Here is a 24,951-nt window from a genome sequence, read left to right as displayed (position 1 = left end):
GGAGGGAAGGATAGAGGAGGAAGGAAGGAGGGGGAAGAGAGGGAGGGAAGTTGAGGGGAGGGAGAGGATGAAGGAGGAAGGAGGAAGGGGGGAAGGGAGAAGGAGAAAAGAGGAAGGAAGGGAAGGGGGGAGGAAGGGAGGGAGGGAGGCAGGGAGTGAGGGAGAGAGGGAAGAGTGGGCAGAAGGGATGAAGGAAAGGAGGGAAGGAAGGATGGAGGAAGAAGGAGGGAAGGAGGGGGAGGGATGAAGGGAGAAGGCAGGAGAGAGGGAAGGAGGAAGCGGAGGAGGAGGAGGAGGAGGAGGAGGAGGAGGAGGGAGGGCTCAGAGGAGGAAGGAGGAAGGAAGAGGAGGAGGAGGAGGGAGAGGGGGAGGAGGCTCGGGGAAGGGGAGGAGGGTCAGGGGGTGGTCAGGAGCCCCCCCCGGCCAGGTGGGGGGTCCCGGCACCCTCACCCAGCACCTGCACACCCCGTGTCCGGCCCCGTCACCCCACGGCCCCACGTCACCCACCCCGTGTCACCGCGTCACCGGCACCGCTTCCGCCCCGCGGGGCAGGAAACGGGGGGGGGGCACCCACAGACCCCCCCCAGCCTGGGGGGGGGACTGCACCCCCAAATCCCCCTCAAAACCGCCCCGCAAAGGCTTTTAAAGGGGCTTGAGGAAGGGGGGGATCTGTGGGGATCCCAAGTGGTTATGGGGAGGGGTGGGGGGTGTCTGAGGGTGGGGACCCCAAAAGTTGGGGTGGGGCCCCAAAGGGGGGGACCCCAAAGGGTGGGGGGAGTCCAAAGGAATTTGGGGTGCTTTGGGGGGTGTTGGGGACCCTGATGGGTGGGACCCCAAAGACCAGGGTAAATCAGGTTTCGGGGAGCTCAGGAGGAGGGTGGGGTCCCCAGGGGTTGAGGGGACCCCAAAAGGTGTAGGGGTGACCCCAAATGGGTGGGGGAGACCCCACGGAGTGAAGGGGCCCAGAGACAAGTGGGGGCTCCAGGGGGGACCTTCAGAGTCCAAGGGAGACCTAAGAGTTACGGGGGGACCCCAAGAGTTATGGGGGGCCCCGAGGGTTACGGGGGGGCCCCAAGGGTGGGGGTATCCTGGATTTTTTGGGGGAACCCTGACGGCTTGGAGGACCCTGCAGGGCGGTGTGGGGAGCCCAGGGGGGGCTCCGAGGGCTCTGGGGGCCCCACGGGGACCCCTCGCTCCCACCCCCCGGGCCGTGGGGACCCCCGGAGTCCCTCCCCCCCCTTACCGGCACTGCCGCGCGGGCGGGGGCGGGGCCTCGGCTGGGCACGCCCCCTCTCGAGGGTCGGGTAGACACGCCCCCTCCTCTAGGGCGGGGGCAGAGCACGATGAGTTCCTTGTCGCCACGCCCACTTGTTAGGCCACGCCCCCCTCGAGAGGCCGCGAGCCCCCGGGGTTCCCCGCGGGACCGATCCCGATGGAGCCCCCATGGACCGATCCTGACCCCCTGTGGGATCATCCTGACCCCCGAGGGATGGTTCTGAGCCCCCATGGACCGATCCTGACCCCCTGTGGGATCATCCTGACCCCCGAGGGATGGTTCTGAGCCCCCATGGACCGATCCTGACCCCTGTGGGATCATCCTGACCCCCGAGGGATGGTTCTGAGCCCCCCGTGGGATGAACCCGAGCCCCCGTGCGCTGGTCTTGCCCCCAACATGAGCTGACTCTGCCCCTCCGCGGGCAGATCCTGCTCCCTCAGGGTCCAATTCTGCCCGTCCGTGGGTCCATCCCGTCCCTCCATGTACCCACCCCAGCCCCCATGGACCAATCCTGCCCCTGTGGGTCGATCCTGCCCCACAAGGCCCGATCCTGGCCCCCCTCCCCAAATCACACACCCCGAGCTGACACCAAGACAGTTGCTTTATTTGGGAGGGAGGACACCCCCACCCACGAATGTCCCCCCCATGCGTGCCCCCCATGAGTGCCCCCCACCGTGGGTGCCGGGGTCACTTTCGGCGCAGGTAGAAGGCGGTGGCCCCGTGTGGGGGGGCCATGGCCAGGGCCTCCCCCGGGCCTGGAGCCGTGCTGAGGAACAGCCCTGGGAACGCTGCGGCCTCGAAGGTGTGCGTGGACCCCCCGAAGGTCTTGTAGAAGGTGAAGGGTGTGGCCTCGTCCCCCATCTTTGAGAACAGCTCCAGCAGCCCCACGTCCTACCGGAGGGACACACAAAGCTGGGACACCACCCTGGGGTGGCACCATCCCAGGAACCCCCATCTCCAGGTGACTCCATTGCCAGGTGACCCCACCTCAAGAAACCCCCACCTCCAGGTGACATCACCACCAGGTCCCCACCACCTCAGGGTGCCCCCGTTTTGGGTTGACCCACCTCTGGGTGCCCCTCCCTTGGGTCACCTACCTCGGGTTGACCAACCTCGTTGCCCCCCCAGGTCCCCCCTCACCTCGAGGTGCAGCCGAGGCTCGGGGCCGGTGCCGCAGGACAGGGCGCGGGTGCCCCCGCGGATGCCCACGATGAGGGGGCAGCGCCGGCGCTCCAGGTGCCGGTTGGGCACGACGCTGATGGGCTCTGTGGGGACACAGGGCTGGGAGGGGGCCCTCGAGGGGGGTCACCCTCCCCACGGACGACACCCACCTTCCTGGGCGGCGTTGGCAACCTGCAGGCTGGTGGCCACCAGGTGCCCGTCCTGCAGGCACAGCCCCTTCTGCTCCGTGTCCCGCAGCACGTAGTGGTATGGCTGGGCCGGGGGGCGCGAGGCCGCCGAGGCCACCATCGTCACTTTTGGGGACACAGGGACATGTGAGGACACAGGGATGTGGGGATGGGGCCCACGGGTGATGGGTAGGTGAGACACGGGGAACATGGGGAACATGGGGACACGGGGTGTCTTGGGCACATGGAGATGTGGGGACATGGCAAGGGTGTGGGGATGGGGGACACAGGGACGTGGGGATTGGAGACACGAGTGTGACAGACGTGGGGAGTGGGAAAGAGGCACGTGGACACATGGGTACACAAGGGGGCACATGGGCACCATGGGTGCACGGGGACAAGGGGACACGGGGACAAGTGGGCACCACAGGGATGTGAGGATGGGAGACATGGGAATTTGGGGGCAGGGATGGACACAGGGACACCTGGGGACACAGGGGACCCGTGGGGCACCCAGCAGGCGCTGCCTTTACCTTTCCCCAGGAAGTCCTCGAACAGGTTCTCCATGTCGGGGTCAACAACAGACTCGGCCACATTCCCGGGCCCCGCCAGGACTCCCAGGGGGTGGGACAGCTTGGGGGGTCCCCGGGAACCCCGGACCCCTCTGCACCGGGGAGAGGGGAGAGAGAGGGGGTGAAGATGGGTGTCACACGGGGTGACATGACCCAGGTCCGAAGGGAGGAGCAGCCCCATCCCACCCTGTCCCCACTCACGTGACAGCAGGTCTGGACAGGCAGGACATGGCTGGGCCTGGAGGGAGAAGGGGACACGGGTGACACGGGGGACACAGGTGGAGGACACCCCTGCCACCCACCCCTGTCCCCTGCTGCCAACCCCGGCCATCAGGAGCATCCAGAGTGAACGCCCTGGGAATCCTTCCTGAGCAGGACCTGGCCTGTCCCTGTCCCCGTTCCCAGCCCTGGGAATTGTTCCCAGGCAGGACCTGGCCTGTCCCTGTCCCCGTTCCCAGGTACCTGTGACTCTGGCAGCTCCCGAGGTCCGGTCCTGTCTGGGCTCTGTCCCCTGGGGGTGGTGGTGGCTTTATAGGGCAGGGCAGGGCGGGGGGCAGAGCCCGCCCTGCTGATTGTAGGGCAGTGCCAAGCTGGCATGGGGAAATGCCACCTGGGCCCCTTGTCCCCATTATCCACTGTGCTGCTCACGGTCACTGTGGCAGGGATGTCCCCTGTGCCATGTCCCCCCCCACCAGCCCTGTCCCCGCAGTGTGCCCTGTCCCACAGGTACTGGTGTGTCCCCCAGTGCCCTGGTCACCATGGTCCCATGTGCCTTGTCCCCATGGTGCCTGTGAGCCCTGTCCTCACAGGCACCTGTGTCCCATCCCCATGGTCCTGTGCCCCCTGTCCCTGCCCCACAATCTCTGTTCTCACAGTATTTCTGTGCCCCATTCCCACAGCCCCGCACGTCCCATCCCCCTTTTCCTGAGTGCCCTGTCCCTGCTGTGCCCCTTGTCCCTGGGTCCCACATGCCCATGTGCCCCATCCCCGTGATACCTGTCCCCAAGTTTGTGTCCTCCCTGTCCCCATGGTTCCACAAGCCCTGTCCCCATGGTGTCCTGTCCCCAAGATCCCATGTGCCCTGTCCCCATGTGCCCCGTCCCCACAGCCCCGCGTGTCCCGGTGTCCCCTGGTGCCACATCCCCTGAGCCCGCGGTGTCCCAGTGCCCCATTCCCACGTGTGCCGTGTCCCCGTGTCCCCTCCCCGCGGTGCCAGGCCGGGTGTGCCGGGCGGGAAGCGTCGTTTCCCCGGCGGGATCCGGGAAGGGGCGGCCCCAAAGGTGCCCGACCCGGGGCAGCCCCGGCTGCGTCACCCCGGGCTGGGGACGCGCCGTTCCCGTCCCCATGGGCCGGTGGCGCAACCCGGGACACCCCGCGGGTGACACAGCCACCGCCGCCCCCCCTGTACCCTGTCCCCGGTGCCACCCACGCCACGGGCACCGCGCTGGCCTGAGCATCTTTATTGCCTCAGCGGCGCAGGGGGGAGGACGGCGCTGTCCCCGCGGGGATGGCACTGTCGGAGGTGGTGGGAGGGTGGTGGCACCAGCCCGGGGCTGAGGATGTCACTCTCCTGGGGAGGATGACACCCTTCCGAAGGGGACAGCACCATCCTGGGGGGATGGCACCTATCCTGGAGTGAGGATGTCACTTTCCCCAGTGGAATGTCACCTTCGCCAGGGGGCTGGCACCATCCTCGGGGTGAGGATGTCACCAACCTGGGTGGGGATGTCACCCTCCCCAAGGGGCTGGCACTATCCTGGGGGAGGTGCCACTGTCCCCAGGCTGAGGACGTCCCTGTTCCCAGTTGGGAGTGTCCCCATGGCTGTGGCAGGGGGGCTCAGCAGAGCTGGAAGTAGAAGTCGAGCAGGTGGGTGGCATCGTGGCTGCGGGACAGCGCCAGGGGCTGGTGGCCCCGGGCAGCGGTGCAGAGGAACCAGCCGGGGTTGGCAGCGGACTCGAAGCGCCACAGCCCGTCCTTGTAGGAGCGGAAGAAGGTGAAGGCGGCCGAGGCCTCCCCAGTGTGGGGCAGCTCCCGGATGTCCACGGCCTGCGGGGACAGAGGGGTCACCCACGGCCTGGGGGCAGCACAGCAGGGCTGGCACCTACGGCCAGCAGGGAACACGGGTACTGTGCCACCGGGGGCTGCAGTGGCACCGTCCCCGCAATGTCCCATCCCCACAGTCCCTGTGTCCCCACCCCACACTGTGCCATCCCTGAGGTCCCTGGGTCCCCATCCCTGCAGTCCCCATGTCTCCACCCCTGTGGTGTCCCCATCCCCATGGCATCCCCTTGGCATCCCTGTCCCACGGTGTCCCCATCCCATGGTGTCGCCATCCCTTTGGTGTCCCCTCAGTGTCCCCATGCCCCTGTCCCCGTGTCTGTCCCACCTGCAGCTGCAGTGCCGGGGTGGTGCTGTTTTTGGGGTGGCTGGCGAGGCAGCGGGTGCCGTTGCGGATGCCCAGGATGACGGGGAGCCGGGTGGGCTCGAAGGCGCGGTTGGGTACCCAGAACACCTTCTCTGGGGGAGTCACACACCCGGGGGGCCGTCAGGATTAGGGTCAGGGTCCCTCACCACCCCCACGTCCCCCCCATGCCCCCTCATCACCTTCCAGGGCGGCGTTGGCCCCTTGCAGGTGCCCGGCCAGCAGTTGGTCATCCCGCAGGTACAGCGACTTCTGGTTCACATCCCAGAGCCTGGGGGGGCACAGACAGCGGTGCCACCCTCTGCCACCCCTCAGGGTCCCCTCGGGGTGCCCCCCGCCCTCCTTACCGGTACTGGAACACCTTGGTCTGCAGGGTGGGTGCCTGGCAGGGGGAGAAGCCTTCAGCCTCTGCGCAGAGGAGGAGGAAGAGGGAGAGGGTGAGGGCGCTGGCCATGGTGCTCCGGAGCCACCCTGGCACCTTCTGGCACCCCAACATCAGCCCAGCACCCCCGCCCTTATAACCCCCTCGAAATGCCAGTCCTGCGGGGGTGGGGGGCTCCCAGTGGCGTAACAACCACCACGGTTCCGCTTCCCCTCCCGGCCCGCCGAGCCCTGCCGGGGGTCCCCGCTCTCACCCGTGGGACCCCCCACCCTACTCATGCTGCGGGACCGCGAGAGGGAGGAAGGAAGGAAGGAAGGAGGGTGGCGGTGGTGTTGCCACACTGCTGGGGAGGGAGGTGGGGCTCACCCCTGCCCAGCGCTCGGCACCTCGGGGGGTGACACCCGAGGTGAAACATGGAGGGGGGCGACACGGGGACATGACAGGGGATCAGTGCGACCCCCGACTGGCCGCAGCGGGGCTCGAACCCATAGTCTCCCCAGCGAGGGGGCAGCGCCCTCCCTGTTGCGCCACCGCGAGGGGGCATCGTACGCATGCGCAGTTAGGAAGGCGGGAGGCCCACAGGAGCGGCGTGGGCAGCGCTGAGTGGCCCAGGGCGGGTAGCGCATGTGCAGAGAACGAGGTGAAGCCCCCATGCACGGGCAGGGCTGTAAGGGCGCGATATGCGCTTGCGCAATGCGGGATGTGAAGCCCCGGCGCAGGGGCAGGGCGCTAAGTGCGGGAGAAGCGCATGCGTAGCGTGCGCGGTGAGGCGGCAGCTCATGCGCAGAGCGCCCCCGCGGGCGGCAGCGGCAGGGCCATGGCGGCGCTGAGGGCGCTGAGCGCGGCGGAGGCTGCGCTGCTGCTGCTGCTCCTCGGCTGCGGCGCACACGGGCTTTACTTCCACATCGGGGAGACAGAGAAGCGCTGCTTCATCGAGGAGATCCCCGACGAGACCATGGTCATCGGTGCGAGGGGAGGGGCCACGGCAGGGACCATTGTGGCGGGGGGGGAGAGACCACCGGAGACTTGGGGGGTAACGGGAGGAACCACTGCGGATTGGGGGTAATGGGAGGGACCGTTGGGTACTGCGGGGGGGTGTGAGACCACCGGGATCTGGGGGGGGGAACAGGAGGGACCACTCCGTACGGGAGGGGGCGAGGAGACCACTGGGGACCGGGAGGGGCCACCAGGTGCTTTTTGCGGATGGGAGAGACCACCGGGATCTGGGAGGGGTCACCAGGGATGTCACGGGAGCGACCCCCGGGCACTGGGGGGGGGCAACATTGGAGACCACCGGGGTGGGGGGGAGGGCGATGGGAGGGACTGAGAAACCCCCCAGGTGCGATGGGGAAGGGCAGGAGGAACTCCTGGGAAGGGGGATGGAGGGGCCGGGCTGGGGGGCACTGGGATGGGAGTTGGACCCTCCCCGACCCCATGTCCCCCCTGTTCCCAGGGAACTACCGGACACAGCTGTGGGACAAACAGTCCGAGTCGTTCCTGCCCTCCACTCCCGGGCTGGGCATGCACGTGGAGGTCAAGGACCCCGACGGAAAGGTGGGCACCTCCAGGACAGGGCAGTGGCCCTGTCTCGGTGCCCTGGAGTGGGTGACAGTGGCCCTGTCCCAGTGTCCCAGGGTGTGACAGTGGCCCTTTCCCAGTCCTGGGGGTGTGACACCCCCCCCATGTCCCCAGGTAGTGCTGTCCCTGTGGTGTCACAGTGTCCCAGTGGGTCCCTGGGCTGTGTGTGACACTGTCCCTGTCCCAGGTGGTGCTGTCTCGCCAGTATGGCTCCGAGGGTCGCTTCACCTTCACATCCCACACGCCGGGGGAGCACCAGATCTGCCTGCACTCCAACTCCACCCGCATGGCCCTGTTCGCTGGGGGCAAACTGGTACTGCTGGGGCGAACTGGGAACACTGGGGAGGGGTCCCCAACCCTAGAGGGGGTCTCTGCCACCCTGTGCCACCCCCTGAGCCCCCCCGACCTCTTCTGTGCCTACAGCGGGTACACCTGGACATCCAGGTTGGTGAACACACCAACAACTACCCCGAGATTGCGGCCAAGGACAAGCTGACGGAGCTGCAGCTCCGGGCACGGCAGCTCCTGGACCAGGTGGAGCAGATCCAGAAGGAGCAGAACTACCAGAGGGTGAGCAGGGGGTCCTGCGGGGTCGGTTTGGGGGGATCACCGAGTTTTCCCCCCTCTCTGACCCCCTTTCCCCATCTTTGGGGCAGTACCGGGAGGAGCGGTTCCGCATGACGAGCGAGAGCACCAACCAGAGGGTGCTCTGGTGGTCCATCGCCCAGACCATCATCCTCATCCTCACCGGCATCTGGCAGATGAGGCACCTCAAGAGCTTCTTTGAGGCCAAGAAGTTGGTGTAGCCACCCCAAACCCCTGAGGGGCTCCCCCAAATCACCCAACACGCCCCAAAGGGGGGATCCAACCCGCCCTGGGGGACTCCCACAGACCTGGGGAGGGACCTTTGCTGCCTGCTGGGATCCTGGGGATGATGGGCAGGTTTGGGGGGGCTCTGCCTGCCATATGGGAGGGGGGAACCCGCCCCCTACTTGGGGGAAAATAAAGATTTTATTGGGGAAAATAAAAGGGTTTTTTGTTTCAATGGGGCTCCCTGGTGCTTTTTTGGACTGGGGAGGGAATCTGGTGCTACAGGAAGCCATGGTGGGGGTTCAGCCATCCAGCTACCTTTCTACAGTGTGTTTTCCCCCTCCCGGGGAATGAATCCCCCCAAAAAAGACCCCTGGGACGGGGAGAGGGGGGCGAGGTTTCAGGGGCTCCTCCAGCCCCGAGCATTCCTCCACCGCCAGGGGGCGCTGCGGCGCCTGCCTCCTCGGCGGCGCTCTGTGCACACAACCGGAAGTGTCTGTGGGCGGGGTGGCCAAGATGGCGGCGGACACGGCGGCGTCGGGCTTCGAGCACATGGGGCTGGACCCGCGGCTGCTGAGGGTGGGGGGACTGGGGGGCACGGGGGGGGGAAACAGGGGCCTTCGAGACACGGGGAGGGGGCTCAGCCCCACGGGAGGGGTGCACGGGGAGCGAGGGGAGGCCTTGAGGGTGCTGAGAGGGTTTTTGGAGTCCCTGGGGATCCCCACCATGGGGAGAGGGTGTCTTGGGGGGGCACTGGGGACCCCGGGTTTGGGAGGGATGTCTGTAGGACAGAGTGGGACAGCGAGGACCCCCGTTTTAAGGAGGGGGTGTCTGTGGGTCTTGGGGGGGCACTGGTGACCCCATCGTGGGGAGGGCGTATCTGGGGAGGGGTTCTGTGTCCCCCACCATGGACAGGGGTTGTCCTGGTCCCTGTGGTGATCCCGGTGCCCCCCCAGGCGGTGGCAGAGCTGGGCTGGGCAACCCCCACGGCCATCCAGGCCCAGGCCATCCCCCTGGCATTGGAGGGCAGGGACCTGCTGGCACGGGCCAGGACGGGCTCCGGGAAAACAGGAGCCTACGGGCTGCCCCTGCTGCACAAACTGCTCAGCATCAAAGAGGTGAGGGCATGGTGGGCACGGGGGATGGGGGGGTATTGGGCATCCTGGCAGTGGGGTCATGGGGGCACCTTGGGGTGTTGGGTGGTGGGAGGCACCATGGGGCATCCAGGACAGGGTGGCTCTGTGGGGCACAGGGGTGTCCTCGGGGTCCCTGTCCCCACCCAGTGTCAGTGCTGGTGCCCACAGGCTGTGTGGGCACTGGTGTCCTCGAGGGGTGCAGGGCCGGGCTCCATGGCACACACGGGGGGATCCCTGTGTGTCCCAGTGACAGCCCCTGTCCCCCAGGCGTCCCCAGCGCTGCCCCAGGCCGTCCGTGCCCTGGTGCTGGTGCCCTCGGCGGAGCTGGGCCGGCAGGTCGGGCACACCCTGCGCCAGCTCTCGGCCTTCTGTGCCCGCCGGCTGCGTGTGGTGGACCTGTGCTCACAGAGCGACCCTGCTGCCCAGAGGTGAGGGACCCCTGTGCCCTGTGTGCCCCCTGACCCTCCCTGTGCCCCCCGTGCTCACATTGACCCTACTGCCCAGAGCTGAGGGATCCCCTGTGTGCCTCCCTCTGCCCCCTGATCCTCCCTGTGCCCCCTGAGCCCCTCAGCCCTCCCTTACCCCGTGTGTGTGCCAGGCCCGTGCTGATGGAGCAGCCTGATGTCGTGGTGGGCACCCCGGGGCGGGTCCTGGCCCACCTGGGCGGGCACAACCTGAGCCTGCGGCACTCACTGGAGCTGCTGGTGCTGGATGAGGCCGATCTGCTGCTGTCCTTTGGGTTTGGGGATGACATCAAGACCCTCCTCTGGTGAGGGGGCACAGGGGGGGTGTGGGGGGCATGGACAGGGCACACGGGGGTGGGGATGGGGGTACTGGGGCCACTGCTGGAGGTGGAGGGCATGGAGGGCAGTGCCAGAGGTTTGGGGGCACTGAGGGTTTGGGGGGCACTGCTGGGGTGGAGGACCACAGGGGGCACCGATGGGGGCATGGGGGGCAGGGGATGGGAGCATGGGGGGGCTCTGCTGGGGGCACTGCCAGGACTGGGGGGAGCAGCAGGGCTGGAAGGGGTGGAAGGCACAACCAGGGGGTTGGGAGACGCTGTTGGAGGTGGAGGTTGTGGGGGGGGCACAGCCCAGGAGTTTTGGGGGCACTGAAAGTTATGGGGGCACCACCTTGGGTTTGGAAGGCACTGCTGAGGTTTGGGGGACGTTGTTAAAGCAGGGAGACTTGGAGGCACAGTGAGTTTTGGGGGCATTGCCAGGGCTGGGGGGCACAGGGGAGCTCAAGGGGGGCAGCAGAGCATCAGCAGGCCTGGTGCCAGGGGGCCTGGGGGGCACTGAGCCCCCTGTTCCCCTCAGCCACCTGCCCAAGATCTACCAGGCCCTGCTGGTGTCGGCCACGTTCAACCCCGAGCTGGAGGCGCTGCAGGAGCTTGTGCTGCACAACCCCGTGAGGAATGAGGGGCTGGGATGGGGTTGGGGTGGCTGGGAGGGGTTTGGGGCATCCAGGGGGAGGTTTGGGGGCTCTGAGGGAGGTTTGCGGGATCCAAGGAGGATCCAGAGCGGGCACAAAGATGGGAAAACACCGAGATTTGGGAACACCGCCCCCCAGGAGCAGATTTAGGAGACACGAGGAGCCCAGAGGACCCTGTGGGTGCCACAGCCCCCCCGTTTTTCCCCGTTTTCCCCCGTCCCAGGTGCTGGTGCTGCCCCCGGAGCCGCGGCTGCCGGGCCATTCCCAGCTGCAGCAGTTCCAGGTGCGCTGTGGGACGGAGGAGGACAAGTTCCTGGTGCTCGTGGCGCTGCTGCAGCTGCGGCTGCTGCGGGGCCGGGCCCTGCTCTTCGTGGGCAGCCTGGCCAGGGCCTTCCGCCTCAAGCTCTTCCTCGAGCAGTTCGGCATCCCCGCCTGCACCCTCAACTCCGAGCTGCCCGCGGCCTCCCGGTATGCCAGGGGTGCTGGGGGGGCCCTGGGGTGTCCCTGGGGTCACAGGGTGTCCCTGAGATGGTGACAGGGGTGTCCGTGAAGGGTCTCAGTTTGGGATCCCCACCTGCACCCTCAGCTCTGAGCTGCACACACAGTCCCCGTATTCCAGAGGGCGGGAAGGGGGCCTGGGTGGGGTGGGGTGTTCCTGGGATGGTGGGAAAGAGGGTGAAGGGGATAATGGGGTGCTCAGGGATGTCCACGAAAGGGATCAGTTTGGGATTCCCACTTGCTCCTGGTATTCCCAAGGGGATGGTGGGTGCCTGGATGGGGTGGGTTGTCCTTGAGGTGGGAAAGAGGGTAAAGAGGAGAATGGGGTGCTCAGGGGGTCCCTGAAGGGCTCGGAGAGTGATTGGGCACCCAGAGAACACCTTGGCATGCCCCCTGAGCCCCTGGGGGGTCTCCCTGGGGACAAAGGGGGTGTCCCAGGTGAGTTGTGGAGTGCCAGGGGAAGTGCCGGGGGGGATGAGGACACCGTGGGGGTCCCTGGGAGCTGGGTGGTCACAGGGGGTTCCTGGGGACAAGGGAGTGTCCCTCAGGTGCCAGAGGAAAAGGCAGATTAAGGACACCCTGTGAGGAAGGACAGAGGTCCCTGAGGGTGTCTGGGGGGGCATCACACAAAAGGGGGTGGACACACTGAGGGTCTCCTCTGTCCCCAGGTGCCACGTCATCGCCCAGTTCAACCGTGGCCTCTACGACTTCATCGTGGCCACCGACGAGGAGGGGCCTGTGGAGACCCCCCAGCGCCAAGCACGGAAAGGGGGGACCCCAGGGTGAGCACGGGGGTTGGGGGATGTCACCAGGGACCCGTTGGTGCCACCAGTGTCCTGTGGGTGGCACCAGTAACGAGGGAGTGACACCAGGGACCTGGGAGTGCAACCAGTGCCCTGAAGATGCCACCAGGGAGCCACTGGTGCCACCAGTATCACATGGGTGACACCAGTGTCCTGTGGGCATCACCAGGGACCTGGATGGCCACCAGTGTCCTGTTCCTGTGCAAATGTGTCCCCCTTGGGGGGCTCAGGGTGTCCCTGTGATCGTGGCCTCACCGTGCCCAGGGTGTCCTTGTGCCCACGGGATCCCCTTTCTCAGGCTCCCTGTCCCCATATCCCAGATGCCCACTTGCTCTGGGTGTCCCTCCTGAGCCCCCCCAACCCCTGGTGTCCCTGTGTCCCCCCAGGAAGGGGAAGGGGAAGGCCAAGGCCAAGGGGAAGGCCAAGGCCCAGGACCCTGAGTACGGGGTTGCGCGGGGCATCGACTTCCAGAACGTCTCGGCCGTCATCAACTTCGACGTCCCCCCCACAGTCGAGTCCTACATCCACCGTGTGGGCAGGTCTGTGTGGGCACTGGGGGGACCCCAGGGGTGCCAGGCTGGCCGTGGTCCCACCCTGTGTCCCCTCTGCACCCCCCAGGACAGCCCGTGGTGACAACCCTGGCACAGCACTGACCCTGGCGCTGCCCGAGGAGCACGAGGGGCTCACCCGCATCGAGGACGCGCTGGCAGGAGGTTTGGGGGTCCCTGTGCCACCTGGGGGGCTGGGGGACACTGGGGGACTGGGGTGATCCTCTGTGTCCCCCCAGAGAACGGGCAGTCCATGCTCCAGCCCTACAAGTTCTGCATGGAGGAGATTGAGTCACTGCGCTACCGCTGCCGGGTACGGGGGGCACCGGCGGGGCTGGGGGGGACAGGGGGCTGCTGGTGGCACTGACGAGGTCCTGGCAACACCAGGAGGGTGTTGGTGGTACCAGGGGAGGTCCTGGTGACTCAGAGGGGGTGCCAGCGTGGGAGTGGCACCCCCTGACCCCGCTGTGCCCCCCCCCAAAGGATGCCATGCGCTCGGTGACCAAGCAGGCGGTGAAGGAGGCGCGGCTGCGCGAGATCAGGGACGAGCTGCTCAACTCCGAGAAGCTCAAGGTGACCCCGGGGGGCTCGGGGAGGGGGTTTGGGGGTCCCGGGGGGAGCACAGGGGGGTCCCTGGGCGGTGCCAACTTCCCCCCCCCATTGTCCATGACCAGGCCTATTTCGAGGACAACCCCCGGGACCTGCACGTGCTGCGCCACGACAAGCCCCTGCACCCAGCCATCGTGAAACCTCACCTGAGGAACGTGCCAGACTACCTGGGTACGGGGGAACGGGCAAAAAACGGGGCACAACAGGGGTGTGGGGGGAGAAACGGGCAAAAATGGGGGGATTGGGGGGAAAACGGGCAAAAATGGGGGGAATTGGGGGGAAAACAGGGCGGAGGGGGGTGATTTGGGGGGCAGGACTAACCCCCGGTGCCCCCCCAGTGCCACCCAGCCTCCGGGGCATTGCCAGGCCTGGCCCCAGGAAACGAAAGGGCCCCCGAGTGCTCCGAGGGCCCAGTGCCCACAAGGGGAAACGGGCTGTGAGTGACCCCCAAACCCCCTCCCTGAGACCCCAAATCCACCCCACATCCTCTCCCTGAGACATCAAACGTCCCCAAACACCCCTAAATCCCCTGCACAGACCCCCAAATCCCCCTCACTCCCCAGAATTCCCCCTGAACCCCAAATTACCCCCTGGACCCCCAAATCCGCCCTGCAAAGCCAAAACACCCCCAAATCACCCCCACACTCCCCTAAATCTCCCCTGAGCCCCCAACCCCCCCAAAATCCCCCTAATCCCCCCTTGCTCCCTGAAATCCCCCCATATCTCCCCGCTGCACTTTCAACTGCCTCCCCACTCCCTCAGCTCCCTCCCCTGAACCCCAAAATGCCCCCAAACACCCCTAAATATCCCCCCTGAGCCCCCTGCAGATCCCCACCCTGCTCTTCTTTTCCAGCCCCGTGGCACCGGGAACCCTCTGCAGAGCTTCAAGTTCTCCCGACGTGGTGCCAAGGGCCGGGCTGTGCCCACCCCCTGACCCCCCCTGTGCCCCTCTGGGGGTCTGTGGGCTGTGCTGTGCCCCCCTGCATCCCCCCAGGGCCCGGGGGCTGTGCTGTGCCCAATAAAGGTGCCAGGGGGCTGGTTTTGAGGTGCTGTGTGTGTGGGTGTGGTGCCCGCCCTGCGTGACGTGACGGGGACAGGGCTGGGCTGGTGTCGCAGGTGTGGGACCCGGGCAAAGGTGCCAGAGCAGGACCACCCCCCTTATCACCGCCCAGGGCCATAAAGGGGGGGCAGGGACACCCTGGGGGGTGGCACCGATGGGTTCAGGGGCTCGGAGCCCCTCAGGCACCCCAAGGAAACGCTGTGGCGGGATGGCACCGGGCTGGGGTGGCCCAGCCCTGCCCATCAGTGCCCGCCCAGACACTTATCGTGACCCAGACACTTATCATGGCCCCAGACACTTATCAGGGTTCCAGGCACTTTATCAGGGTTCCAGGGCCTTATCGGGTCCAAGGCTCTGGACCCTTCCCTGGCACTGGGCACAGGGCACTGGGGTGTCATACACCTGCCCACGGGGATGGCACTGGCATGGCACCCACCCAACCACTGGGATGGCACCTACCTCTTCCCCAGGATGGCACTGGGATGTCACCCACCCACCCCCCGGGATGGCACTGGGGTGTCACACACCTGTCCATGGGGATGGCACCAGGACGGCACCCACCTGTTGACCAGGATGGCACTGGGATGTCACCCACCCGCCCCCCGGGATGGCACTGAAATGTCACCCACCCACCCCCTGGCATGGCACCAGAGTGTCACCCACCTGCCCCTGGGATGGCACCGGCACCAGCACATCCCTGGCCACAGAGTGGGGAGCAGAGGGGGGTTTCCCTGCAGGACACACCTGTGGTAACCCCCTGGCACTGCCACAACACCCAGGGGTGACCCCACACTGTCCCTCTCTCCCCCACTCCCGTGTGCCCCCGCAGTGCTCCCGAATCCCCCGGTTTGTGCCCCAATGCCCCATTTCCGTGCCCAGGTCCCCTGTTGTGCTGGTTCAGGTTTCCCAGGAAGTGGCTCCGGCCCTGCCCCGGGATCAATCGATCTATCTTCGTTAATGATCCCCCGGGTTAATGATCCGCCATTTACAGCCCTGACCAGGGTTGATTGGCCTTGTGGCTATCAGACCAGCAGGGCCCTGCCAGGGCAGCGCCTGCCCCGGGGGTGCCACCCATATAAAACGGGCTGGGCGGTGTTGGGGACACCCCTCTGCCACCATGGCGGGGTCCCTGGCGTTGCCCGGCGCCCTCCTGGCAGCACTGCTGGCACTGGTAGGAGCTGGGGTGGCACTAGGGGGACACGGGCACTCTGAGGGGGAGGGGTGGGGTGTGGGGTTTGGGGACTGGGGATGGCAGAGTAAGGGGACGCTGATGTGGCACCCATTGGGTGACAGGTGGGAGGCTGGGGGTGGCAGAGTGGGGGGGCTGATGGTACAATGCCCATCGGGTGCCTGTTGGGTGCCCCTTGGGGGGGGCTGAGGGTGGCAGAGCCAGGGAACCCCATTCTGGTACCCATTTGGTGACATTTAGAGGGGCTGGGCGTGGCAGAGTAGGGGGACGCTGGCGTGGTGCCCATTGGGTGATGTTTGGAGGGTCTTGGGGTGGCAGAGCTGGGAGGACACTGGTGTGGCACCGACTGGGTGTCTGTTGGGTGACAGTGGTGGGGCTGAGGGTGGCAGAGTGGGAGGGAAACCATTGTGGTACCTTTTGGGTAGTGATTTGAGGACCTAGCAGTGACAGACTGGGGGGACACCACTGCGATGCCCATCAGATGGCTGTTGGGTGCCCTTTGGGTGGTATTTGTGGGGACTGAGGATGGCAGAGTCGGGGGGGCACCTCTGCAGTGCCCCCCAGATGCCTGTTGGGTACCATTTGGATGCTGACAGTACCATCCCCCTCTCCAAACCCCTTCCTGCCTCCCCCTCCACCCCCCCAGGCCTCCCCATCCTTCACCCCGATCCACCGTGCCGGGTACTGCTCCTTCTACGGCGAGTGCGGGCGCAACCCCGAGGTGAATGTGTCGCTAGTGCCCTCCAACGTGCCCTGCCTGTCCAACACCCCTGCCCAGGAGGCCACAGGCACCCTGCTGTCCCTGCTGCGCTCTGTGTGCCCGGACCTGGTGCAGGGGGACAACGAGACCACCCTGGTGTGCTGCACCTACAGCCAGCTCATCGCGCTCCAGCTCAGTGTCGCGCTCTCGGGCACCGTCCTGGCGCGGTGCCCATCCTGTGCCCGCAACTTCGCCAGCCTGTACTGCCACAACACCTGCAGCCCCGACCAGAGCCTCTTCACCAACGTGACGCGGGTGGTGAACCGCACGTTGGTGCCCGGGGTGCCCAGCGTGGCGGTGGTGGAGTATCAGAGCTTCTACCGGCAGCGCTTCGCCGATGCCGCCTTCTCCTCCTGCCACGGGGTGCGGCTCCCGTCCACCGGCGGCTTCGCCATCGCCACCATGTGCGGGCGCTACGGTGCCCAGCTCTGCACCCCCCAGCGCTGGCTGGACTTCCAGGGCGACAAGAACAACGGGCTGGCGCCGCTGCAGATCAACTTCGAGCTGGTGCCCAACGGCACCGAGCCGGGCGATGCCATCGAGCCACTGGACGCGCAGGTCTGGCGCTGCAGTGAGGCGCCGAGTGAGGATGAAGAGCCCTGCTCATGCCAGGACTGCGCCGAGTCCTGCTCGCCCGTGGTGGCCCCCACGGACTCGTCGCCCCCGTTCCGGCTGGGCGAGGCCGACGGCGTCCTGGTGCTCTGTGTCCTGCTCTTCACCTTCTTTGCCATGGTCTTCCTCGTGGCCCTGCTGTGCCAGCGGCGCTCCAAGGGGCTCACGGTGCTGCAGGTGGTGCCCGCTGCCCGCGGGTGTTCGGGGCGGGTGGGTGATGTCAGTCACCAGGCCCTGGCACGGGTGTTCCGCTGGTGGGGAACACTGGTGGCCTCAAGGCCCTTGGTGGTGCTGGCGGTGGCCGTGGTGGTGGCCGGGGGGCTCTCGGCCGGGATGGTGACCCTCCGGCTCACCACGGACCCCGTGGAGCTCTGGTCGGCGCCGGGCAGCCGTGCCAGGCAGGAGAAGGCCTTCCACGACCAGCACTTCGGGCCCTTCCTGCGCACCAACCAGATCATTGTGACGGCGCCGGGCAGGGCCGGGGCTCGCTATGACTCCGTGATCTTGGGGTCCAAGAACTTCAGCGGGGTCCTGGCCCAGGACGTGCTGCAGGCACTGCTGGAGCTGCAGGAGCGGCTGGCGGGCATCGAAGCCTGGGCACCGCAGGCGGGCAGGAACGTGACACTCAGGGACGTGTGTTATGCCCCCCTGAACCCCACAGAGCCCACCCTGGGCGACTGCTGTGTCAACAGCGTCACCCAGTACTTCCAGAACAACCGCTCCCACCTGGCACTCACTGCCCTGCAGGAGGACGGCAAAGAGACGGGCACCGTGGACTGGCACGACCACCTCATCTACTGCGTCAGGTGGGTGCTGCGCCACGGGGCCACAGGGGGTGTCCCTGGGGGGACGGCTGGGAGGGTCTCTGTGGGGTGCCCACTATGGCACAGTGCCCATGGGGAGCCCAGTCGTGTCTGGGGTGATGTCCATGAGACCCTGGCCATGGGGTGGTATCGGTGGTGTGGGGCTGGGGTGATACCTGTGGAGCTGGGGGGTTCTCTATGGGGTGCCCAGCATGGCACAGTGTCTATGGGGTGCCGGGCTGTGTGGTTGGGGTGCCATTTCTGAGTCTCTCAGCACTGGCAGGTGCCCACAGGGTGCCAGGCTGTGGGGTTGGGGTTCTCTCTGGGTCCCCCCTCGCAGCTGGGTCCAGGTGGGCTCAGGGCGGTGATGGGTGCCCCCACTCACCCCCTGGCACCCTGTCCCCACCAGCTCCCCCCTCTCCTTCAAGGACATCACAGCGCTGGAGCTGAGCTGTATGGCCGAGTATGGTGGGCCCGTGTTCCCATACATCGCCTTCGGGGGATACCAGGGTATGGGGGCACGGAGGGCAGGGGGGCACGGGGACCTGGGTAGGTGGGGCAGGGGGGACCTGTGGGCACGGGGACACCTGGGGGACGGGGGACCTGTGGGCAATGGGGGTCCCTGTGGGACATGGGGACACCTTGGGGCGACAGAGGTCTGTCTCTATGGGGTGTGGGGGACCTGTGGGCAATGGGGACACCTTGGGGACAGGGGTCCTCATAGGGCATGGGGGGCACCTGTAGGGCAGGGGGCACGGGGACACCTTGGGGGGACAGGAGGCTCCATGGGGCAGGGGGGGACCTGTGAGGTGTCCCTGCCGTGTCCCCCGTGTCCCTCCATGTCCCCCATGTCCCTGTGTCCCCAGACTCAGAGTACACGGAGGCCGAGGCTCTGATCATCACGTACTCCCTGAACAACTTCCCCCGCGGTGACCCCCGGCTCGAGTGGGTTCTGAGCTGGGAGAGCAAGTTCCTCGAGGTGGTTCAGGATTTCCAGCGCTCTCACAGCCCCAACCTGTCGGTCACGTTCATGGCCGAGGTCAGACCCCTCCCGGTGTCCCCTGTGTCCCCTCTGCATCCTCTCTGTGTCCCTGTGCCCCCAGTGCCCCCCACACCCCCAAATGTCCCCTGTGACCCTGGTGCACCCAGTACCCCATGTCCCTGTGCCTCCCCATGTCCCTGTGCCCCTGGTTTCCCCCGTGTCTTTCTTTTCCCCCACATCCCGTGTTCCCATTCTCAGGGTGGGATGGGGGGTCCCTGGCGTGCCCGGTGTCCCCTCCGCTGTCCGTGCCCCTCATTCCCCCTCCCCTGTCGGTGCCCCCCCCAGCGCTCCCTGGAGGACGAGATCAACCGCACGAGCGGGGAGGACCTGCCGGTGTTCGCGCTCAGTTACCTGCTCGTGTTCGCCTACATCGCGCTGGCCCTGGGCGAGTACACGGCCTGGAGCCGCGTGCTGGTGCGCCCGGGGTCTGAGGGGGGGTGTCCGGGGAGTCCGGGGGTCCCAGGAGCATCCCGGGGGAGGTTTCGGGAGGTTCAGGGGGTCCCAGGGGGGTCCTGGTGGAACCGGGGGATCCCGGGTGGCGTACCAGTGGGTCCGGGGTGGTCCTGTGGGGTGTCCAGGGGTCCCAAGGGGGTCCGGGGGGATCCGGGGGGGTCCCGGGGGGTGTCCAGGGGCTCTGGGAGGTCCCAATGGGATCTGGGTGGGGTTCTAGGGAGGTTGGGGGTGCTGAGTGTGGGTGTCACAGGTGGAGTCGAAGGTGACGCTGGCATTGGGGGGCATCGCCGTGGTCCTGGGGGCCGTGTTTGCCTCCATGGGGTTCCTGGCACTGCTGGGGATGCCCTCGTCCCTCATCATCCTCGAAGTCGTGCCCTTCCTCGTGCTCGCTGTGGGCGCCGACAACATCTTCATCTTCGTGCAGGAGTTCCAGGTCCGGGATGGGGAGGCACCGAGGGCAGGAGGGGGCACGGGGGCACTTTGGAGATTCTCATGGGGAATGCGGCCCTGGGGGGGCACCTGGGGGTCCCCATGGGGCAGGGTGTGGAGGGAGGTGCCCATGGGGCACAGCAGCCTGTGGCAGCCCCAAGGCCAGGCGGTGGGTGCCCAACGGGGCTTCCCCAGGGGGTGTGGGGGTACCTTTGGGGTTCTCCCCCAGGGTGGGGGTGCCCCATGGGGTCCCCCCTGACCACCCCTGCCAGCAGCAGTCACAGCGGGAGCCGGACGAGACGCGGGAGCAGCACCTGGGGCGAGTGCTGGCAGAGGTGGCACCCAGCATGTTGCTGTGCAGCATCTCCGAGGCCATCTGCTTCCTCCTGGGTGAGTTCGGGGGGCTCCGGGGGGGCACAGGGACACAGGGGTGGACCAGGGGCACGGGAACACGTAGGGGACACAGGAGGGCAGCAGGGGCACAGGAACATGGGGGGCATGGGGAAACAGGGGCGGCCAGGGGCACAGGGATATGGGGGTGCACAGGGTGGGCACAGGGACACTGGGAAATGGTGGGGGGCAACAGGAGCACGGGGGGGGGCACAGTGACATGGGGGCATGGAGGGACATGTGGGGTGCACGGGGTACAGGGAGGGCACCGTGGGGGCACGGGACCACGGCACAGGAGCTGGGCACGGTGGGCACAGGGGGACAGTGCGGTGCAGGGGGCTGGCACAGCGCTCGCTGGCACGGGGACTGCGGGGTGCGGGGTGCCCGCTGAGCCCGGGGACCCGCAGGTGCCCTCTCGTCCATGCCCGCCGTGCAAACCTTCGCCCTCACGGCCGCCGTCGCCATCGCCTTCGACTTCCTGCTCCAGATGTCGGGGTTCGTGGCACTGGTGGCACTGGACGCCCGGCGGCAGGAGGTACCACCCGGGGGGCTCTGGGGGCGTGGGGAGGGCACAGGGAGGGCACAGGGTGGGTACAGGGTGGGTACAGGGAGGGCAGAGGGTGCCCGGGGTGGGCAGGGGGCCGTGGGGGTCCTGTGCCAACCCCTCGTGTGCCCCCAGGCCGGGAGGTTTGACCTGTGCTGCTGCTGCGGGAAGGGCAGAGGGGGCCCGGCCGGGGAGGGGGCTCGGCTGCTGCGGCCCCTCCTGGAGCGCTACTACACCCCCTTCCTGCTGCACCCCCGCGTTCGGCCCTGCGTGGTGAGGGGGCACCGGGGGCACGGGGGGCACGGGGGGAGAAGGGTGGCTGGGGGAATTGGGGGGCTGGGGGGAATGGGGGGATGAAGGGAAGGGTGGGCATGGGAGGAATGGCGGGGGGGCCATGGGGGGCATTGAGGCACGAGGGGAATGGGGGGTTGGGGAGGTACTGGGGGGAATGGGGGGCACAGGGATTCTGGGGTGTCCTGGGAGGTGGGGAGGACATGGGGGGCTTGGGGGTGGGATGGGACGTGGGGACTGGAGGGGACCAGGGGTCTTGGGAGGGAATTTGGGGGGCTGTGGGGTCCCAGGGGGAGCTGTGGGGTGTCAGGGGTCCTGGAGGTCCCTGACCAGGTGCCCCCCAGGTGCTGCTGTTCCTGTTCCTGGCCTGTGCTGGGCTGTTCCTGCTGTTCCAGGTGCCCGTGGGGCTGGACCAGGAGCTCGCCCTGCCCAAGGTGGGAGTGGGACTGCCGGGGGGTGAGGGGGGCACGGGGACAGGCGGGACACGAGGGGACAGCAGAGTCTGCATGGGGACATCTCGGGGGGGGTGACCCCTATGAGGGGGCTTGGAGACACATGGCCCTATAGGGTCACACGTGGGGGGATGACATAGCCCTCCCTAGATGGTGACAGATGGAGATGGGGTGACTCTCTGGGCCCTGCAGGACCCTGCATGTGCTGGGTGGGTGACGTGGTCCTAGATGGTCACACATGGAGATGGGGTGACCCTCGGGACCCCTTAGGACCCTGAGGGTGTTGCAGTGGGTGACAAGGCCCTATAGGGTGACACATGGGGATGGTGGGACCCTCTGGGCCCCCCAGGCTGACGGGGGTGCCCCCAGGACTCGTACATGCTGCAGTACTTCTCGGCGCTGAACCAGTACCTGGCCGTGGGGGTGCCCACCTACTTCGTCACCACGGGCGGGTACAACTTCTCCTCTGCCAACGGCACCAACGCCATCTGCTCCAGCGCCGGCTGCGACTCCGATTCGCTCACCCAGACCATCCAATACGCCACCAACTTCCCCAATGTGTGGGTACACAGGGGGGGCACAGGGGGGCACAGGGGAGGAGTGACCAGCTCCTGCCAGCCCTGTGTGCCCCCTCCAGGTCCTACCTGGCCATCCCGGCCACCTCCTGGGTGGACGATTTCCTGGACTGGCTGAACCCCACGAGCCGCTGCTGCCGCATCCACCAGTTTGGGGAGCACAAGGGGGAGTTCTGCCCCTCCACCAGCAGTGAGTAGGGGCTGGGGGGTACGGGGTGGATGTGCCATCGGGGCCAGTGGGTGCCCACCATGGTGGTTCTTGGGTCTACATGCAGTGTCCACTGTGGTGGCCATTGGGAGGCCCTTGGGAGCACACTGGGTGCCCCCCACTGCTGACCCCCTGTGCCCACAGATAACCTGAGCTGTGTTGCTGGGCAGTGCCTGAACACGCTCCGACGCCCCACGGCCGAGGAATTCCAGCGCTTCCTGCCCTGGTTCCTGCAGGACCGGCCCACCCTGCAGTGTGCCAAGGGGTACGTGGCACTGGGGGTCCCCTACCCAGACATGACCATCAGTGGGTAACCCCCCCCCCACGCCCTGGGTGCCCCCCCGGGTGCCCCCTGACCCCCATCCTTCCCCACAGGGGCCTGGGTGCCTATGACACTTCGGTGAGCATGGACGAGAACGGCACCATCCTGGGTGAGTGCAGGGCTGGCGTGGGCTGGGGGGTGCCCGGTGGGCCCCCGGGGTGCCCCTGACCCCCCTGCTCTGTGCCAGCCACCCGGTTCATGGCGTACCAGCGCCCGCTGCGCACCTCGCAGGAGTACACGGCGGCTCTGCGGGCAGCCCGTGCCCTGGGGGACACCCTGACCCGCACCCTGCGCAGGGTGCCCGGCACAGACCCCCACTTCAGCGTGTTCCCCTACACGTGAGTGCCCACCTGGGACCAGGGGGGCATGGGAGGCGCAGGATGGGGAGGGGGGAGAGGGGTGTGGTGCTGGGGGGGGCACCGCTGGCTGGTGTGGGGTCAGCAATGGGTGCCCAGTTCAGGAGCGCCCAGTTAAGGGTGCCCAGGCCGGGGTGCAGAGCACGAGGTGCTGGGGGTGCCCCAGCGCCCTTCTTGGGAGTCACAAGTGGGTGCCCCAGTCAGGAGTCAGTGGGGGTCCCAACTTAAGAGGTGCCCAGTTAAAGGGTGCCCATTGTGGGGTGCTGTGGGTGCCCCAGCACCCGAACTGGGGATCACAAGTGTGTGTCCAGTGAAGGGGTGCTCCAGTTAGGGGTGCTCAGTTAAGGGGTGCCCATCCAGTGGTGCTGAGGGTGCCCTTGCTGGGGGGTCACTGTGGGTGCCCAGTTGGGGGTTGACCAGTTATGGGGTGCCCAGGTCAGGGACAACGTGGGCACCTCAGTGCCTCACTGGGGTTAACGGGCGTGCCCAGTTCAGGGCTGGGGTTGCTGTGGGAACCCCTGTCGGGGTCCCAGTGCCCATGTCGGGGTACGGGTGCCTGTGTTCGGGTATCCAGTGCCCGTTTTAGCGTACCTGGTGCCCATTTTGGGTGCCTGGCGCCCTGTCAGTGTCACATCATGGTGCCACCCCTGCAGGGTGACGTACGTGTACTACGAGCAGTACCTGACGGTGGTGGTCGAGGGGCTGGTGACACTGGCAATGTGCCTGGTGCCCACCTTCGCCGTGTCCTTCCTGCTGCTGGGCATGGACCTGCGCTCCAGCTGTGCCACCCTGGTCACCATCGCCATGATCCTGCTGGACACCGTGGGGGCCATGGCCCTCTGGGACGTGCCCTACAACGCCGTCGCCCTCATCAACCTCGTCGCGGTGCGGGCACGAGGGGCACGGGGGCTACTGGGGACACAGGGACATAGGGCATGAGGGGTGGCACAGGGACATGGGAAATGTGGGGTGGCACAAGGACATGGGTGGAATGGGGACATGGGACACACGGGGGGGGGCACGGGGACACTGGCAGTGTGGGGTGGCTTGGGGACCTGGCACACACAGAGTGGCACAGGGGGCAAGGGGCATGGGGAGAATGGGCACAGGGATTTGGGATGCAAGGGTGGCTTTGGGGGCACAGGGGGTGGCAGCAGGACCTGGGACATGTGGGGTGCCACAGGGACATGGGGCAGGCGGGTGGCACAGGGGCTTGGGGGCACAGGGGGTGGCAGCAGAGGGGGTGACACGTGGTGTCCCCGCAGGCCGTGGGCATCTCGGTGGAGTTCGTGTCCCACATCACCTGCGCCTTCGCCCGCAGTGCCCAGCCCACCAGGGTGGAACGAGCCGCCGAGGCCACCATCACCATGGGCAGCAAGGTGGGCACAGGTGACACCGTGGGCCCCCCAGTCCTGCCTGGGGGTGACACTGTGGGACCCCCAACCCTGCTGGGACTGGGGGGATGCCATGGCACCCCAAATCCTCCTGGGGGGCCAAAGGTGACACCATGGACCCCCACCCCTCCCCTGCTGTGCCCGGGGGGCTCGGGGTGGCCTGGCCACCCTGTCCCTGATGGCATCCCTGCTGTGGCCACAGGTGGTGACCGGGGTGGCCATGACCAGCCTGCCCGGGGTGGTGGTCCTGGCCTTCGCCAAGGCCCAGCTCATCCAGATCTTCTTCTTCCGCCTCAACTTCATCATCACCCTCGTGGGGTTGGCACATGGCCTGGTCTTCCTGCCCGTGCTCCTCAGCTACATCGGTAAGGATCCCCTGGCCCACCCCTGGGACAGTGCCCTGGCCCTGTGTGCCACCCTCGGGGCACAGGGACAGCCTGGCACCATCCCTGTTGTCCCCACAGGGCCCAGCCCGAGGGTGCCAGCAGGGGACATGCCGGGGGACACACAGGGTGCAGGGCTGGGCTCTGGCACCACCTACTTCAAGGACAAGGACATGGACAAGCCCAGGAAGAGCTGAGCCCCCCTGGCCCCTCTCACTCCCCTCTTGCTCCCATTGCTGCTGCTGTTCTATTTAAACTGGTTTTCTCAGA

At 67.1% G+C, this 24,951-nt stretch overlaps 5 protein-coding genes across 9 annotated transcripts; 3 read left to right on the top strand and 2 right to left on the bottom strand.

The window, feature by feature from the left end:
• Positions 1–1,881: 1,881 nt before the first annotated feature.
• LOC116799454 (interleukin-36 receptor antagonist protein-like) lies at positions 1,882–3,427 on the bottom strand. The gene is made up of 5 exons (XM_032712615.1): positions 3,399–3,427; positions 3,159–3,289; positions 2,608–2,751; positions 2,417–2,541; positions 1,882–2,167 (listed from the first exon to the last, which is right to left on the bottom strand). The coding sequence occupies exons 1-5, from the start codon at positions 3,425–3,427 to the stop codon at positions 1,964–1,966; spliced, it is 633 nt and encodes a 210-aa protein (XP_032568506.1). The 3' UTR covers positions 1,882–1,963.
• A 1,214-nt stretch (positions 3,428–4,641) lies between these two features.
• Positions 4,642–6,546, bottom strand: LOC116799387 (interleukin-1 receptor antagonist protein-like). Of its 3 annotated transcripts, none has more exons than XM_032712479.1 (5): positions 6,389–6,546; positions 5,968–6,028; positions 5,803–5,891; positions 5,585–5,715; positions 4,642–5,244 (listed from the first exon to the last, which is right to left on the bottom strand). In XM_032712479.1, the coding sequence occupies exons 1-5, from the start codon at positions 6,438–6,440 to the stop codon at positions 5,035–5,037; spliced, it is 543 nt and encodes a 180-aa protein (XP_032568370.1). In that variant the 5' UTR covers positions 6,441–6,546; the 3' UTR covers positions 4,642–5,034. The 3 variants fall into 3 exon arrangements, with proteins under 3 accessions (XP_032568370.1, XP_032568371.1, XP_032568369.1); XM_032712480.1 differs by lacking the exon at positions 6,389–6,546 and adding an exon at positions 6,256–6,288; XM_032712478.1 differs by lacking the exon at positions 6,389–6,546 and having other exon boundaries at positions 5,968–6,280.
• Positions 6,547–6,735: 189 nt separating this feature from the next.
• TMED4 (transmembrane p24 trafficking protein 4) lies at positions 6,736–8,625 on the top strand. The gene is made up of 5 exons (XM_032712477.1): positions 6,736–6,967; positions 7,456–7,556; positions 7,768–7,893; positions 8,004–8,150; positions 8,237–8,625. Exons 1-5 carry the CDS (start codon positions 6,751–6,753, stop codon positions 8,384–8,386), a joined length of 741 nt encoding a protein of 246 aa, XP_032568368.1. The 5' UTR covers positions 6,736–6,750; the 3' UTR covers positions 8,387–8,625.
• A 37-nt stretch (positions 8,626–8,662) lies between these two features.
• Positions 8,663–16,392, top strand: DDX56 (DEAD-box helicase 56). 2 transcript variants are annotated; one of them, XM_032712471.1, is made up of 15 exons: positions 8,663–8,969; positions 9,347–9,508; positions 9,794–9,954; positions 10,125–10,295; positions 10,846–10,936; positions 11,184–11,428; positions 12,127–12,237; positions 12,651–12,800; positions 12,880–12,974; positions 13,049–13,122; positions 13,293–13,382; positions 13,484–13,589; positions 13,757–13,854; positions 14,272–14,442; positions 16,314–16,392. In XM_032712471.1, exons 1-14 carry the CDS (start codon positions 8,907–8,909, stop codon positions 14,350–14,352), a joined length of 1,698 nt encoding a protein of 565 aa, XP_032568362.1. In that variant the 5' UTR covers positions 8,663–8,906; the 3' UTR covers positions 14,353–14,442; positions 16,314–16,392. The 2 variants fall into 2 exon arrangements, with proteins under 2 accessions (XP_032568362.1, XP_032568361.1); XM_032712470.1 differs by having other exon boundaries at positions 12,127–12,240; positions 12,648–12,800.
• Positions 15,357–24,951, top strand: NPC1L1 (NPC1 like intracellular cholesterol transporter 1). 2 transcript variants are annotated; one of them, XM_032712467.1, is made up of 19 exons: positions 15,361–15,649; positions 16,314–17,845; positions 18,252–18,352; positions 18,709–18,881; positions 19,170–19,298; positions 19,588–19,770; positions 20,042–20,156; positions 20,564–20,691; positions 20,836–20,973; positions 21,336–21,425; positions 21,813–22,003; positions 22,081–22,208; positions 22,371–22,491; positions 22,602–22,657; positions 22,736–22,886; positions 23,558–23,789; positions 24,170–24,283; positions 24,501–24,663; positions 24,763–24,951. In XM_032712467.1, exons 1-19 carry the CDS (start codon positions 15,596–15,598, stop codon positions 24,876–24,878), a joined length of 3,915 nt encoding a protein of 1,304 aa, XP_032568358.1. In that variant the 5' UTR covers positions 15,361–15,595; the 3' UTR covers positions 24,879–24,951. The 2 variants fall into 2 exon arrangements, with proteins under 2 accessions (XP_032568359.1, XP_032568358.1); XM_032712468.1 differs by lacking the exon at positions 24,763–24,951 and having other exon boundaries at positions 15,357–15,649; positions 23,558–23,791; positions 24,501–24,617.

This window comes from Chiroxiphia lanceolata, chromosome 28, assembly GCF_009829145.1.
Source record: "Chiroxiphia lanceolata isolate bChiLan1 chromosome 28, bChiLan1.pri, whole genome shotgun sequence".
NCBI lineage: Eukaryota > Metazoa > Chordata > Aves > Passeriformes > Pipridae > Chiroxiphia > Chiroxiphia lanceolata.
The sequence above is the reverse complement of the archived record's forward strand: the minus strand, read 5'-3'. Positions and strand labels throughout refer to the sequence as shown.